This window comes from Filicampus tigris, chromosome 14 (assembly GCF_054856515.1).
Source record: "Filicampus tigris isolate MCC_2025a chromosome 14, RoL_Ftig_1.0, whole genome shotgun sequence".
Taxonomy (NCBI): Eukaryota; Metazoa; Chordata; class Actinopteri; order Syngnathiformes; family Syngnathidae; genus Filicampus; species Filicampus tigris.
The window spans coordinates 17,226,105-17,240,235 of NC_141230.1; the positions used below are offsets into that span (position 1 = coordinate 17,226,105).

Sequence of the window (14,131 nt, forward strand, 5' to 3'; positions counted from 1 at the left end):
TTACTGTTTCTATGGATGGGTGGACGGAAACATTAAATGGCCTTGGCCAAATACCCACACCAGATGCCGCCGCCCCAATTTTTGCGGAGCCTCCTCATCACTATTATCAGCAAACAGATTGCATGGATGTTCTCTGGCTAATGTGCTTGGCATAAAGTCAAAGATTATCCTGAGACAGATCACTCTGACCACCACAGACAGAATCAGATGATCAATTCATGTCAATCTCCCGGTTAATCAGATCAGCTAAAACTATATTCCAAATCTGTTTGTATTAGTATAAAGACGGATACAAAAAAGGATCAATCAGAGCTGTCACAGAGTGAATTAGGATTTCATTCAGTATCCTACTACTCTTCTGTCCATTTTGTAGTTGGTGGACGTGAACATTCGTTTGGTTGCTGCTAGGGTGGGGAGGAATAAATTAAAATAACGCCATTTATCTCGAGTTTGTTCAGTCTAGCTGTGGCTCTGAGGAAGGTGACCGCCACGAAGCAATTGCGCAATCACTCTGGTTTTAATGTGAGTGCTGTATGAATTGTGTGTGATAAAGACTGCGATAGAGCTGAATACAAATAGCCATCACGGTTAGTTTAAACAGCTCAAACACTGCGCTGATCATTTTTTTTGTGGGGGTGGGGCTGGGGCTGGTTATTTCAATAAACAAAAAACTGTTGAAAAAAACCCTGCTGTTGGCTTTGATGACAAACATCAACCAGCAAATCTAACTAAGCTAATTTAACTTACCCCCTTCATTTTGTTTTACATAAACATAACGGAAGTAAATGTCATCACATTATCCGTCATTTATTTTCATACCGGAACTATAAGTCATTATAAATGTTTCAAGTTGTAAGTAGTCACACGGTAAGAAAAAAATGTGAAAAGAACTGTGAAACGGTGATTAGGCATCCACTTTCTAATGATCTTTACTTGTCGGCTTGAAGTCACATTGATGGGATTTCCACTTTTGTGAATGTCAAATTAATCAGTGTAAAAAATCATTTGGGGGATTTGGAGTGTACAATTGAATAAAATCAGCACAGTACAATTTAATCGCAAAGAGCTTTAGGGAAATTTGAATGGCAAGTCTGTCATTTGCTGAAAATAGGTTATCACAGCCCACTGTGCGGTAACAAATGAATAAGTACTGTATACAAACACCCGGCGGTTTTAACGCTGTTCTGTCTGTCAAGCTCCGGGGACACTTCAGTCCAGCGAGCAGCTCTGCACACCTCAGCATTACGCACTCGACTGTGCACTACACTCACACACTATAATGTATTATTCAAGTCTTTTAACATTGTCACTCTCTCCTCTCCGTCTTAAGCCAACTAAGATCTCAGCTAGGGCAAGGCAGGGTTCTAAATAATCTTACCACATAGTGGTGAACGGTGCTAAGCCTATTTAATAGAACCGCATAAGGGCGCAGAAGCAAGAGGTTTAGCAGGCTAACTAGACTGGTTCATTTTGATTACCTGTAAAATAGAACTCTTTTGTTAGTACCGGTAATTCAATGTGAAATTAGCTTGCGTGGTGGATCTGGAAGTTATCCTGCTCTTTGCCAGTGTTGTGTGTGCGGCTCATCTACAGGCCACTTTGAAGGAGTGCCTGTTTTTGCATTCACTTTTTAATAAGCCCAATACAAGCAATTTAATCAGAATACCGCTACTGTTTGTGATTGGCGCTTCAGCCAAGCATGTGGAAAATGATCCTCACAAGTGAAGAAAAAAAGTCTGCTAGCGCTGATCATTTTCTTCTCACTATCTAATATATCAATCAAATATCTTTCCCAAGCTCAAGGAGATCACCCGTTTTGAACGACGTGAACAACGTCAACATGGCTGTGACGACCGAGCTGCAGAGAATGCCAAAAGAATCCTTCCAGGAGAGCATGAAAGGTGACACCAGGGGGGTTCATTTGAAAGGGAACACTTGTAGTTTATTAATTGCATTTAAAATATGTCTTTTGTGGCGCCATTCCTGTAACTTTTCCAACACAGATACCCGTCAAAATTGCTACAGTCCACGGGACAATAAACTCATCTGTGTATGCATGCAAAGCTATAAGGTTGTGAGGCAGATGAGTGACCAAGTGTTCTGGTGATATTTCAGTTCATAAGACATTCTCAGAGCCATTTGATGCGAGTCCTCTTTGGCCAGGCGGCAAGGCTGCGCCGTATGAAGATAGTCGCCATGTGAGGGACTCTCGGCTCACGCCTTGATTAGTCATGAGCTTAATCTTCTAAATCCAGTCACCGTGATTATGACTCTCCGTTAGCACAGGGACAAAGCAAGCGTCACCACATAGCTGCAGCCACAACAGTACCAATGCAAAGGTGACAAGGAATTTAGAATTACGGTCAGTTGTGTTCTGACTGTGCAAGGGTTGATTCTAATTGCCAATTTCCACTTTGAAGAAATGAGACTATGCGTGGGATAGAAGAAGTCTACACACCCCTGTTCAAAGCTCGGTTTTGTGGTGTTAAAAAAATAAGACCAAGATAAATCATTTCAAAATATTTTCCACCATTAATGTGACGTATTTCTACCATTCAAGTAAAAAAAACACAAAACTTTTGGGGGGGAATACACAACTGAGATGATGTAGTGCACAAGTCTGCACACCCTCATATACCGGTAACTGGGGATGTGGGAGTCGGCAGGCACCTTCAAACATTTTTTTAATGTGCTACGGATTAACCTCAAACATATTCAGATGTTCTTATAGGCTTTTTCTAACACTTTTGGAGTCGCATCTTACAGCACAAGCCGTGGCCCGCAGAGAGGTTTTTTTTTATTTTACAGCATCAGAGAGACGTCAGTATTCAAAGCCTCACTGGCATCAGGAGAGAGTGCATAAAGGAGTTTCCATGGCAATAAATATACCATGGGACACAATGAAGACAGTCATCAAAAAGTGAAGAAAATATGTCACCAAAGTGACATTACCAAGAACTGGATGTCCATCCAAAATTGATGAAAAGGCGAGAACAAAACTGGTTAGGGGAGCTGGAAGGAATTAGGAACAAAGACAAGTCAGTGTTTAGTAGCAATGTGACATGTGGCTGCCATCCTTGTGGAATTTTCTTAAAAAAAATTTTTTTAAAGAAGCAAATGAGCAAGAACAAGTGACGTTGTTTTAAAGGAGAAGTCAACGCAAATTTTTTTTTTCAAGAATATGTTCTATGCAAATCCACTAGTTGAAACAGGGCATTCTGATCAAAAATAAATTTGTGGAATAAGTGTTAATCCACTTGTTTTTAGCCGTCTCTGGGGGCGGCCATTTTGTCTCCTGTCAACTGAAAATGACATCACAACTGCTCACAACGACCAATCACGGCTCAGATTCAGAAAACGGGTCAGCCGTGATTGGTCGTTGTGAGCAGTTGCGATGTCATTTTCAGTCGACAGAAGACAAAATGGCCGCCCCCAGAGATGGATAAAAACGAGTGCATTTTGCGGCTTAATTTATATTCCACAAACACAAAATTAACCAGAATGCCATGTTTCAACTAATTGGCCTGCTGGGAACATATTCTTGAAAAAAAATATGAGACTTCTTTAACGCTACTGTAATTTTGCTGCATCAACTTAGAGAACACCTCAAACTCCGAGTTTATTGGTGGATATTTTTGGACAAATAATAAAGTAATACTGTTTCACTTCCATTTGAAGAGGTTTGTGACCAGATTTTTTTAGGTAATTTTTTTTTTTTTTTTAATTCTCGGAGTGTGTTGAGGTGTGTGTTGAAGTGGCCATCCCAACCAGCTTTAGCATTTTGACAGTCTTTTTGGAGAAATCTTGTCATGTTGTTAGAGGTAGCAATAGCGTACAACCTTCATGCTTTAGCTCGAAAGCAAATAAATGTAAGAAAAAGCCTACTGGAACAGCTGGAGTTGTAAAGGATACAGGTCACATTTCATTTCCACGTTTTGTGCTGTATTGCGGCTCATGTAGATGCTAGTCAGATTGAACGTATGGATCATTTGTGAGCAATATGCCGATAATCTACAACGACAATCAAGTTTCAAAACATCAAGTGCAAGATGCGCATGAACTGATATTAGCAAAGTCAACAGTAGCATTAAAGGAAGCACAAGAGCAACATGCAACAACATTCTTGTTGTGCCCTGCATGATGCACGGGGGAAATGTGTCATGTAGGCTGGAAATGAGCCAACCCCCACAGCCTTATTTCCCCTTGACCGTTATTCAGTTTGCAGTTGTTAGTACCGACCGCGTCCATGAAATGTTGACATAAGCAAGAAAACCCCTTCAAGTCCTTTACGGTTTGGCTTGTTCAACACAGTGGCTATCGGACATGCTACCAAACATTTTGCATTTGTAAATTCTTTATACTCCGTTTGTTTTGTAGTTAAGACGCAGAAGGAACAAGGCATCCGTATTCCAACTTATTCATATCCACCAGACTTTACCCCCTCTTCTTCATCTCTTATTTTTTCTTCATCTCGTATCTGTGTACTCTTTTTACATCGTGCCCCCCTAGTGTTTAGACTGAGGCACCACATAACTGAAATGCCGTGTGTTTCAGATTGGGAAAAACATGCAATTGGATGTTAAACTATTTACTCTAAAAATAGCAACGGGACAAGTGTCCGCCATTTTTGTGGCGTTTTGCACTTTGAACATCTCTAAAATCCTCCATAAATTAATTCATTAAATATACATGACCTGATTGACTGCCCACACCGCTCTTATCAGGCATCTTATAATGTCTTATTTGTTCTATTTCAGTCGAGTTTTGAGGGCAAGTGACACACCAAAGTTTGATGTGTCGATTTGGAGGAGTCTTTCTGTATGTGTGTCAATCGCCAATGGATGAACTATCGTCTGTTGGATGACTGCAGTTGCTTGTTTACTTTCAAACTCTATTCATGATCTCGACATCCGTACTGATCAAAAGAGCCTCTCATCTCTCTCATCTACTAACCGTTAAGGGGGAAGGGAACTATGGTGTTATTTGAGAGGAGAAAAATGATTTATTCTGGTTATTTAATATTGTGATATATGTTTTATGTTTTGTTTGTGTACAGTGCAATTTCTTCAAAATAGTATGCTCTATGCACCCCCACTAGTCCAAACACGGCATTCTGATTAATATTGTATTTGTGGAATATAAATTACGCAGTAAAATCCACCCATCCATCTGAGGAGGCGGCAATTTTGCCACTTGCTGTCGACCGAAAATGACATCACAGTTCTAAGAATTAATCAGAATACATTGTGTGGACTAGTGGGGCCGCACGGGACATATTTATAAAGACAATGTTTGACTTGATTTGATTCTCCTTTAAGGCAGAATGCCAGTGAACCACGGGATTTATCCATTTATAGTAAGTATTCCAAACTTCATCCATTTCTTTCATTTTGAGTTTAATTAGGGTGGAAAACAGCAGCAGGTTCTTTTCGCAGCATAACAACAATCTGCTCACCTGAATAATCTCTGAGCAGGATGAATCCCTAGGGGTGTTCCGCTGTAAAATATGCTATGACCTTAGCGGAGGCTGGCGAAAAGTCAAAATTGTCCCTCAGGGGAGCATTACAGAATTCGGATTAAAGCGAGGAGAATCATCCATCCCGATAAAGGGCGGCATCACAAGATCCCAACCCGCCACCATGACACTTCACTATTAGCATAAGGCTCAGCAGCAGCATATGGAACGCAAGGAAGTAAGCCAATATCAAGTTAAACAGGGTCGAGGAGTATTCCTTATTATATTGCCACCACTTTGAAACACATTCACAATATCACTGTAAGGATAAGCACTCCCCAAAAACTCACCCCAGCCAATTTCTCTGTTGCATTATTAAAGTGTATGAACACAAACAATCCCGATCTGCGAGGACATCTGACTTCACAACTTTACAGGCTAATGATGCACATGGATCAACAGAGTAGCCATCCAGTAGGTGTCACGCGACATCAGGAGGCAGAGAGGGGGAGTCACGTCTCTTTCAAGAGAGGCTCATCTTTTTCCTAACAACAGTAACTGGACAGAGCCAGTTTATCCTGGGCTGCATTCATTACATCATCTAGGTAGAGCTGTTTTACTCTGCGATGCTTTTCGGCCACTTGTCTTACTGGAAAATAGACTGAAGAAGAAGCTAAAGCCCTAACACAGCGGAAGAAATGTACATTGACGAGACCGCGTCGGGTCTCCTCGGCAGTGGATATGACTAACTGAGGCAAAAAATAAAGACCATTACAGATGAGTCATTGCGCTGTTCTAAAAACAGTCTGGTTATTGTTGTCATGTTATGGTGATGGATAAACGGCATGTGTGGAAAGATGATTCAAATAGGATTCTTAAAGAGCACTTTTGGAGAAAACAAAGGCGAGATTCAGTTAAGAATATGCAAATAAACAGGAATTTGTCCACCACATCATTTTTAGTCAAGAAGGGGAAATATGCATTAGAAGGGATAAGGGCATGTTCAACTTGAAGGTTGTCAGGAGGGCCAAAGAAATTAAACTCCAGATGCTTGCAAGAGAGCATGCTACCCGAAAAAAAAAGGCTAATAGTTTCCAATTATCTCTGCTTCACATTAATTCGTGTGATTTGATGCCATTTTAAACAACTGCAAAGTCACTGGCCGACCTTGGCCCGCAAAAACTGGCAGATAATGTGGAGCAATCCCATAAAGTGACAGAAGTTGGATAACTTTCTCAACGGGCGAGCCGCCAACGTCCCCAATATGGATGGAATATTAAGAATACACGTCGTGCTTTATGGATTAGGCTTTAAAAAATCACATTAAAAAAAGATGGTTAAGTCCTGCTTTTTAGCATAAATTTAAAAAGGTGAATAGGTTACATCACTGATGCCACACACAGTCGTCTGTAATTACTCCTCAATGGCATCCTTATTTTAGGGGCTCGATCACGGAAAGCAAATGTGTGAACGAGCAAGTGAGCAAACAAAGTAAAGCCATTAAATTTACGACACACTTTGCAAATGCTAGTAAAGTCAGCTCGGTGGTGGTCACGTCTGGATGGTCCTCTGTGAATCACTCAGGATGCAAATACAAAAGGATGCTCGAGTCTCGCCGACTGGGAGGATGGACACAACGCAGCACACTTCATATCAAAGCATTCAGTTGCACTCCATCAGTTATATAGCTGAAGTGGTCGTGCTGACGGAGAGAGAACAGCTTATTGCCTTACCACAGACGCGGTGGTGTAATGACCATGTCTTTACAGTTCTTGGCGCAGGAAACAATCGAGCTCTCCTCCCCTGCCTGGTAAGCGACGATCGACTTCTCCAAGGTAAGCCGTTTGAACGAAAGTCCACCTCCAATACGTCAATTTCTCGCAGCAGGCATGATTTGTACGTAGGCCAGAATCCAGTGGGAAGTGGTGGAAAAAAGTGCTGTGTTTGCCCGTTTCCTCGTATGCGAGTTGTGATGCTCGGCTCAGCTCAGCCGCACTCTGTTAGCTCCTCCCTGCAGCAGGATCGGCTTTGAGTGGGAACAAAGCAACGGAATGGATCGTGCGGACACCTGCTGGTCCAAAACAAGGTTGGTGTCAGAAAGACGCAAAATAGAACACAGACTGTTGGTTAAAACCATGTAGTAAACACTAAAGACGGCACCCTACTCACTAATTATTTTTAAACAAGTCAGAAACCATCATTTTAAGCAGGCACTTTACTGCACTTACTAAAATTCTTAAATAAAAAGCGGTCCTTAGAAGCAGCCAACGTCTTAATGCAAAGTCAATGGCGGTTGAAATTTTATTCTCGACCTCATCTCCCCCATCAAAATTCCCCCCAAAATCCATTTCCAAATGTTCTCATCTTTATCCTTTCTTCACACGTCTGCTATCATTAGAAGGCTGTTGACAATACATATATACATGTTAATTATTTGTAATCAATTCAACTCACTACACGAGACAAAAGGTAAATCTCAGCACAATAAAAAAATATTACAAATTGAAAACTACAATGAATATGAAATTGATTTTCAACAGCAAATAGTTTGAAAGCATCATTTTAGTAAAATAATATAATGTACAATTATCTAAACTAATGATTGTTGTAAACTTCAGCAAATAAGGATGAACAAACACTCCGTAGGTTGCTAATATAAATTAGGAACACATACATCACAGTTACGAGACATTTTTAGTTGAGTGAAATTAGTGTTAGTGACAGAAAATATGAGCCATCATGGTCTGTAAATCAACAATTTACTTCAAATTTGGTGGAAGAATAGAAAGTAAGGATATAAGATGGCCATTTAGCTTTTAAGAATGGCCACACGCTAAAGTTTTGGAAGTTTATCAACTAAAAATTTGGGAACTCTTGACTGAGCCTTATGACTTGACTGAGCCTTATGTATTAGATCTTTTAAGAAAATATGAAGTTGTGATTAAAACTAGGACACCTGTTCATTGTTAGTCTGCATGTTAAAATCTGTGTTTTGTGCATGTTTTGAGTAGAAGCTGACCGTGGCTCATAGACAAAAGCAGAACAGTGGCCACAGAACCAACAAGACCAAGGTGTCAAAACAAGTTAGCCACCGCGTAATTGCTCTAAGATACCTTCTGAGACATGTACTCAATGTCAAAACAAGAAGAAAAGAAACGTAAAGCCAATCAGCTCCATATAATGCGTGAATGCACAAGTGACCTTGAGTGACTGGGCAAGTTTTAGTGCCCATTAGTAACCAGGCACTAGAACATAGGGGCCTGTCATTATGATTTACCAGTAGGCTTCACTATAAAAGTCAGTCTCTGTCAAGCATGTCAATGTGGCAGATTTCTTGGGAGGCTTCAAGCAGTGAGCTCATCCCAGGTTTTACAACATATCAAGCACTCGCCATGATTGAACCTGATTGATTTGCTATTTCAGTAACTGAATGTGCTCAGGTAGAGATGAGTTGAAAATTTTAACTGTAGTGCTCCAAATCAATGAACTGCACCAAGGTCAGCTATGTAAACACTACAATAACTAATCAACATCACCCAATGATAGATAGATAGATAGATAGATGGATGGATGGATGGATGGATGGATGGATGGATGGATTAGATAGATAGATAGATAGATAGATAGATAGATAGATAGATAGATAGATAGATAGATAGATAGATAGATAGATAGATAGATAGATAGATAGATAGATAGATAGATAGATACTTCAACCATAGAACAGCTAGGAATGCGTTTGCTTGGCCCGTTTGGTAACCAAAATGTACATCTTGCGTAAAATGCGTTTGCTTGCCCCGTTTGGTAACCAAAATGTACATCAGGCGTAAAATGGTGTGACGTAGGAGGTCAGGTGACTAGTGACGTGTCTATTGGCGTAAATTCACCGGGAGGAAGCACGTGTGTGTTAGTCACCGGCGACTCATTGAAGAGGTGAAACCGGACAGCGAAAAAGTGATACAGTTGAAAATCTTTTAAAGGTAAGAGGTGGATTGCTACATATCTACCATTTTTATTGTTGTTACTACTAACAGTAAACCTTTTTAACAGACCGCGGTTCTATAGAGACAACATGGTTTCCTGCCTGTCGATCGATCTTACTTTATTCTCTTTAGTAGGGTGTCAGTACTGTTCGCTGTTTTTTATTTTATTGCTAGGATGAGTAGGTTCACGTTTTATACTCTCTTAAGGACAGTCTTATCTTATTAAGACTCACAGCTTCAAGTACTCGGTTTTATCTCCGTAAAATGTGATTCGCTCGGATATATTTTCAGCTATTCTTTATCAAAGTGTAAAATTAATGTGGGCTCTACCGTTTTTAAACTATAATGTTGATTTCAAGTTGTCGACAAAAAGGAGCTTTTGTAATCGCCGGAAAATTGCATAACTTGTAAACGAGCTCCCCCTAATGGCGGAACCACATGAAGTCACTAGACAAATTTTACTGTGCACATAATTTATGTTATAAATTAAATGTAAATGATCTCGATGTGTGTGTTATGTTAATAGACAAAATGCCTGGAGACGTCAATAAAGGGAAGAAGTCCTTTGTCCAGAAGTGTGCTCAGTGTCACACAGTGGAAAATGGTGGGAAGCACAAGGTCGGCCCAAACTTGTGGGGTCTGTTTGGTCGCAAAACGGGCCAGGCAGAAGGTTACAGCTATACAGATGCCAACAAAAGCAAAGGTAAGAACTGTGTTCGTCTGCTGACAGTGATGACCATTTCTAAAGAGCATATTTGGTGGAGATATTCTTTTATTGACTTTCAGGCATTGTCTGGGATGAGAACACCCTGAACGTCTACTTGGAGAACCCCAAAAAGTACATTCCCGGAACAAAGATGATTTTTGCTGGCATAAAGAAGAAGAATGAACGCGCCGACCTTATTGAATATCTTAAATCTGCGACTTCCTAAAGACTTTACCATCATAATGAATTCTTTTCTTGACAATGGACAGATTTATCACAGTTTTATCACGTCTCTGTTTTTCTTACTGTATGATCCACCTCCTTGGTGGAGTGATTGATAATCCCTGGTTTTAACAGGTTGTTTTTTTTAAATACAGTTATAATTTATTAATAATATACTGTATTCACTTTAGAACCTGTATAAGATGTTTATTCAAGATTTTTGGGGGGGTTCATAAACCTGTTGTCATCAATTGCCAGTCCTATTTGAACGACATATTACTTGTTTACAATATAATGTTTTTAGCTCTATTACAATTAATAAATTACTAATCAAGATATTTGATCACAAGTGTCACGTCACGTCACCTCCTCCATTGGACCTAAAGGAAGCAGTTTCCTGTTTTTATTTTTTCCAAACATCCCCCAAGAAGTTAGGTTTGTTGTGCTGTGCAAAATATATCATATCATATAGCAAATTGCATTATGTTGCAGTGATTTTTTTTGTTGTTGTTGTTTTTAAATCAAACAGTATATTTGAGTACAGTTGTATTTAATCTTTTGGAACAATCTGTTAGTGTTTCCCAACAATAATTTAGATAAAAATTGTATTTAACTTTTATGTACAGTATATTTTTAATTAAATCCTCAATTCTACTTAAACTAAATTGAACTCATTACGCACTGAAGTAACACAATTGCAACAAGCAACGTTTACAGTATGCCTTTTTTTTTTTTTTTTTTTTTACAATATTTAATATGCATTACTGGGAATAAAAACCTCTCTCTCTCGCTTCTTAGGAACACTTACGCCCACAAGGGCAACGTTGATCATGATGGTGGTACTTTTTTAGGCTTGAGATCAAATGCTTGTTCGACTTTTAATAATAGATGGCAGTTGGTGTAAATAGCTCTCTCTAGTGTTCAGCAAAGCAACTGCATGAAGTCAAGAAGTCAGCATTCTTCCACTTATGAAATGCCTTTGCATAACACACGCTTATTAAGAGGATGCTGCACGTATATTAACATGCATTTTATTACATTTGATTTGATTATAATTGCAGTCATCGTCAGGGGGAATGTTTTTTTCTTGAATTCAAAAGAATAAATGAATGTTTTATAGCCTAATAAATAAATAATAGTCCGGGCTAAATACATGCGTTTTCATACTTTGCAGGCATTTTGGAGCGTTTCTGGAAGAGAGCGAGCCGTTGACATGTCCACAGGCTTTGGAATGCTGGCTCGAGCCTGCATGGGAGCCTGCAAGCTCAGCTTCATGACGAAGCCCACGTCAGCGGGCCGAGCCAACCACAGGCAACACAGTCATTTGCACACAACAACACACGCGCACGCACGCACGCACGCACGCACGCACCGCACTGATGCTCGCTTGTGGAGCTCTGATGTTTTTCCACCACTGCTTGTTTCTTGAGGTCCGTCCGCCTTCTTCAGCGCGTGCAGCCCTTCAGTGAGCAGTACGGATGAACTTGGGGGAGGTAAGATGCTTTTCAAAGAAGGGCATCCTCGGAGTGGAAGCTGGAGATGAGATGTTGGCTCAAGGGGTGTTTCCAGCCCGACGCATCTGTGGAATTCCCGGGGATTCTCTAACCTGGACCTTCAGCCCAGCCTCATAGATGATCTTTCCCCGTGCGATTTGGTGGCTTTGGTTCGCCGAGGAGCATCTGGATCCGGAGACCAGGTATGGCAGTGGCCAATATGGTGTGTTTCTCTGACGTGGAAACTTTCCTGGACTCGCACCCCGAGTTATTCGAGGACTACTTGAACCGAAAGGGCACTTATGGCATGGTGGAGAAGTGGCTGAAGAACCACCAGGCGGCCAAGGCGGGTCCGGCGGCCGCGACCCCGGCCGAGCCGAGGGACGAGAAGGGCGCCGCGCTGAGGGACAGCTGGGCGAGCAAATGCGACGGCTTGCAGAGGAGAGCCTCGCAGAAGGAGCTGCGCAAAACTTTCGCCCGCTCCAAAGCCGTCAATGTCAACCGAACCTACGACGAGCAAGTCAACTCGCGGGCCCAGGAGCCGCTGAGCAGCATGCGCAGGAGAGCCCTGCTGAGGAAGGCGAGCTCGCTGCCGCCGACCACCGCGCACATATTGAGCGCGCTGCTCGAGTCCAGAGTCAACATCCCGCAGTACCCGTCCACGGCCGTGGATTTCAAATATTACCTCAAGGAGAACAACGAGAGGGAGTTCTTCCTGGAGCTGGTCAAAGACATCTCCAACGACTTGGACCTGACGAGCCTCAGCTACAAGATCCTGGTGTTCGTGTGCATCATGGTCGACGCGGACCGGTGCTCCCTGTTCCTGGTGGAGGGCACCGGGAACAAGAAGACGCTCGTGTCCAAGTTCTTCGACGTGCACGCGGGCACCACCGTGCTGCCCTCCATGAACTCGGACGAAGTGCAGGTGCCGTGGGGCAAAGGGATCATCGGATACGTGGCCGAGCACGGGGAGACGGTCAACATTCCGGACGCCTACCAGGTGACCCCCCCCCCGTGGTGATGATGATGATGATGATGATGATGATGATGATCAGCAGCACAGCCTTCAATTGCTATCGAGTGACATCCACTGGGACGATCTAAAATACTTCACGTAAATGAATTAACATAACTAAATTAATGTGAACGTCTGTACTTACGCCCACTTTAACCTCTAAAAGAGGTTGAAGGGTGGAGGTTAACCTCTAAAAGAGGTTGAAGTGGGCATGAGTAGAGATGTGCACATGAATTTTGGTGACGATTGAGCTCTGTTTTCAGACATTAAGCCATGTTGATCTTTTTTTCCTCGTTATTGACTGTCCTTCCATTTGTTGCAGTCAGACAATCAAAGGCAGGCCCCACAGTGCTTGAACACCGCACTTAACCTAAATGGTGTAAACACTATTTAGGACAATGAAACCACACTAGATTGCAGTTAGACACGTTTCACAACACATTTTTGCTTTGCCTAACTACATGCCATATATTATGAAATTGCCATGTTTAGCAGATTATTAATTAGCACATACTAACGCAGTGCAGTGCTTCTCCACCTTTACCCAAGGCACATTGTTTTACATTGGGGGGCACCCAACCAAGACACCCAAGGCACACGCCAAGCTAAAAGGATACAAAACGTGGATTTGTAGGTTAATTATGAACCTTCTGCCATCTAGTGGAAAATCATTCAATTGTTCTGCCTGTCACTACCATGGATCATACATTTGGAGCCAGATCAGTGATTCCAACCAATGTGGCTTCAGATTATCATCAGTTGTGCTGCTAACAAATTACAGCTTTTTACTCAAGTGGCTGGAAAATGAATTGCAAAGACACTGGTACTTGGATTTATGAGTTCAATTCCTTCCATTAATAAGTTTATAACTCAAATTACTCCTACAGTATTCCAAATCAATATTTACCATTTATACTACATGAAATGCTTTTAAATCTTTTAAAGCTTTTCCACCCACCCAAAAAACATCTTTTTTTTTTGTTACTGGCTTTGCAAAATATATAAAGCATAAAAATAGAAAATAATTTCAAGAAAAAGCGGTTTCATTAAGTTAAATTAGTCAGTAGTACACTGGAGTATTTGTGTGTCATGTGCCTTTAAGGGGCATGGCCTTATGAGCTTTCTGCTAGAAAGCAAGAAAAGCATACTAGAACTTCTGAATTTTGGAATTAAGAGGCATTTTAAATTGTGTCAGGTGTGTGCTGACTCCCATTTGACATGTGTAATGATAAAGGCCAAAGAACGGACAACTACGCA

General features: G+C 41.3%; 3 protein-coding genes across 10 annotated transcripts in view; 2 read left to right on the top strand and 1 right to left on the bottom strand.

The window, feature by feature from the left end:
* The window catches only part of osbpl6 (oxysterol binding protein-like 6), a 29,412-nt gene extending 21,925 nt beyond the window's left edge, over nucleotides 1-7,487 (bottom strand). For 2 of the 3 annotated variants that reach the window (XM_086052669.1, XM_086052668.1), the window contains exon 1: nucleotides 7,189-7,487. The gene's annotated coding sequence lies outside the window, so the exon portion shown is untranslated. The remainder of the gene's footprint in view (nucleotides 1-7,188) is intronic. The other variant, XM_086052670.1, reaches the window with a different exon arrangement.
* Nucleotides 6,588-14,131, top strand: part of pde11a (phosphodiesterase 11a) — a 41,908-nt gene continuing 34,364 nt past the window's right edge. Inside the window, exons 1-5 of one of the 6 annotated variants that reach the window (XM_086052674.1) lie at nucleotides 6,588-7,290; nucleotides 7,343-7,541; nucleotides 11,541-11,859; nucleotides 11,985-12,062; nucleotides 12,155-12,859. In XM_086052674.1, the coding sequence (XP_085908800.1) occupies nucleotides 11,845-11,859; nucleotides 11,985-12,062; nucleotides 12,155-12,859 (798 nt within the window). In that variant the 5' untranslated portion in view covers nucleotides 6,588-7,290; nucleotides 7,343-7,541; nucleotides 11,541-11,844. Of the gene's footprint in view, nucleotides 7,291-7,339; nucleotides 7,542-11,540; nucleotides 12,860-14,131 lie in introns of all 6 variants that reach the window. The other 5 variants (XM_086052672.1, XM_086052675.1, XM_086052671.1 and 2 more) reach the window with 5 other exon arrangements.
* On the top strand, nucleotides 9,277-10,704 carry LOC147136584 (cytochrome c-like). The gene is made up of 3 exons (XM_086051515.1): nucleotides 9,277-9,435; nucleotides 9,965-10,141; nucleotides 10,225-10,704. Exons 2-3 carry the CDS (start codon nucleotides 9,970-9,972, stop codon nucleotides 10,368-10,370), a joined length of 318 nt encoding a protein of 105 aa, XP_085907641.1. The 5' UTR covers nucleotides 9,277-9,435; nucleotides 9,965-9,969; the 3' UTR covers nucleotides 10,371-10,704.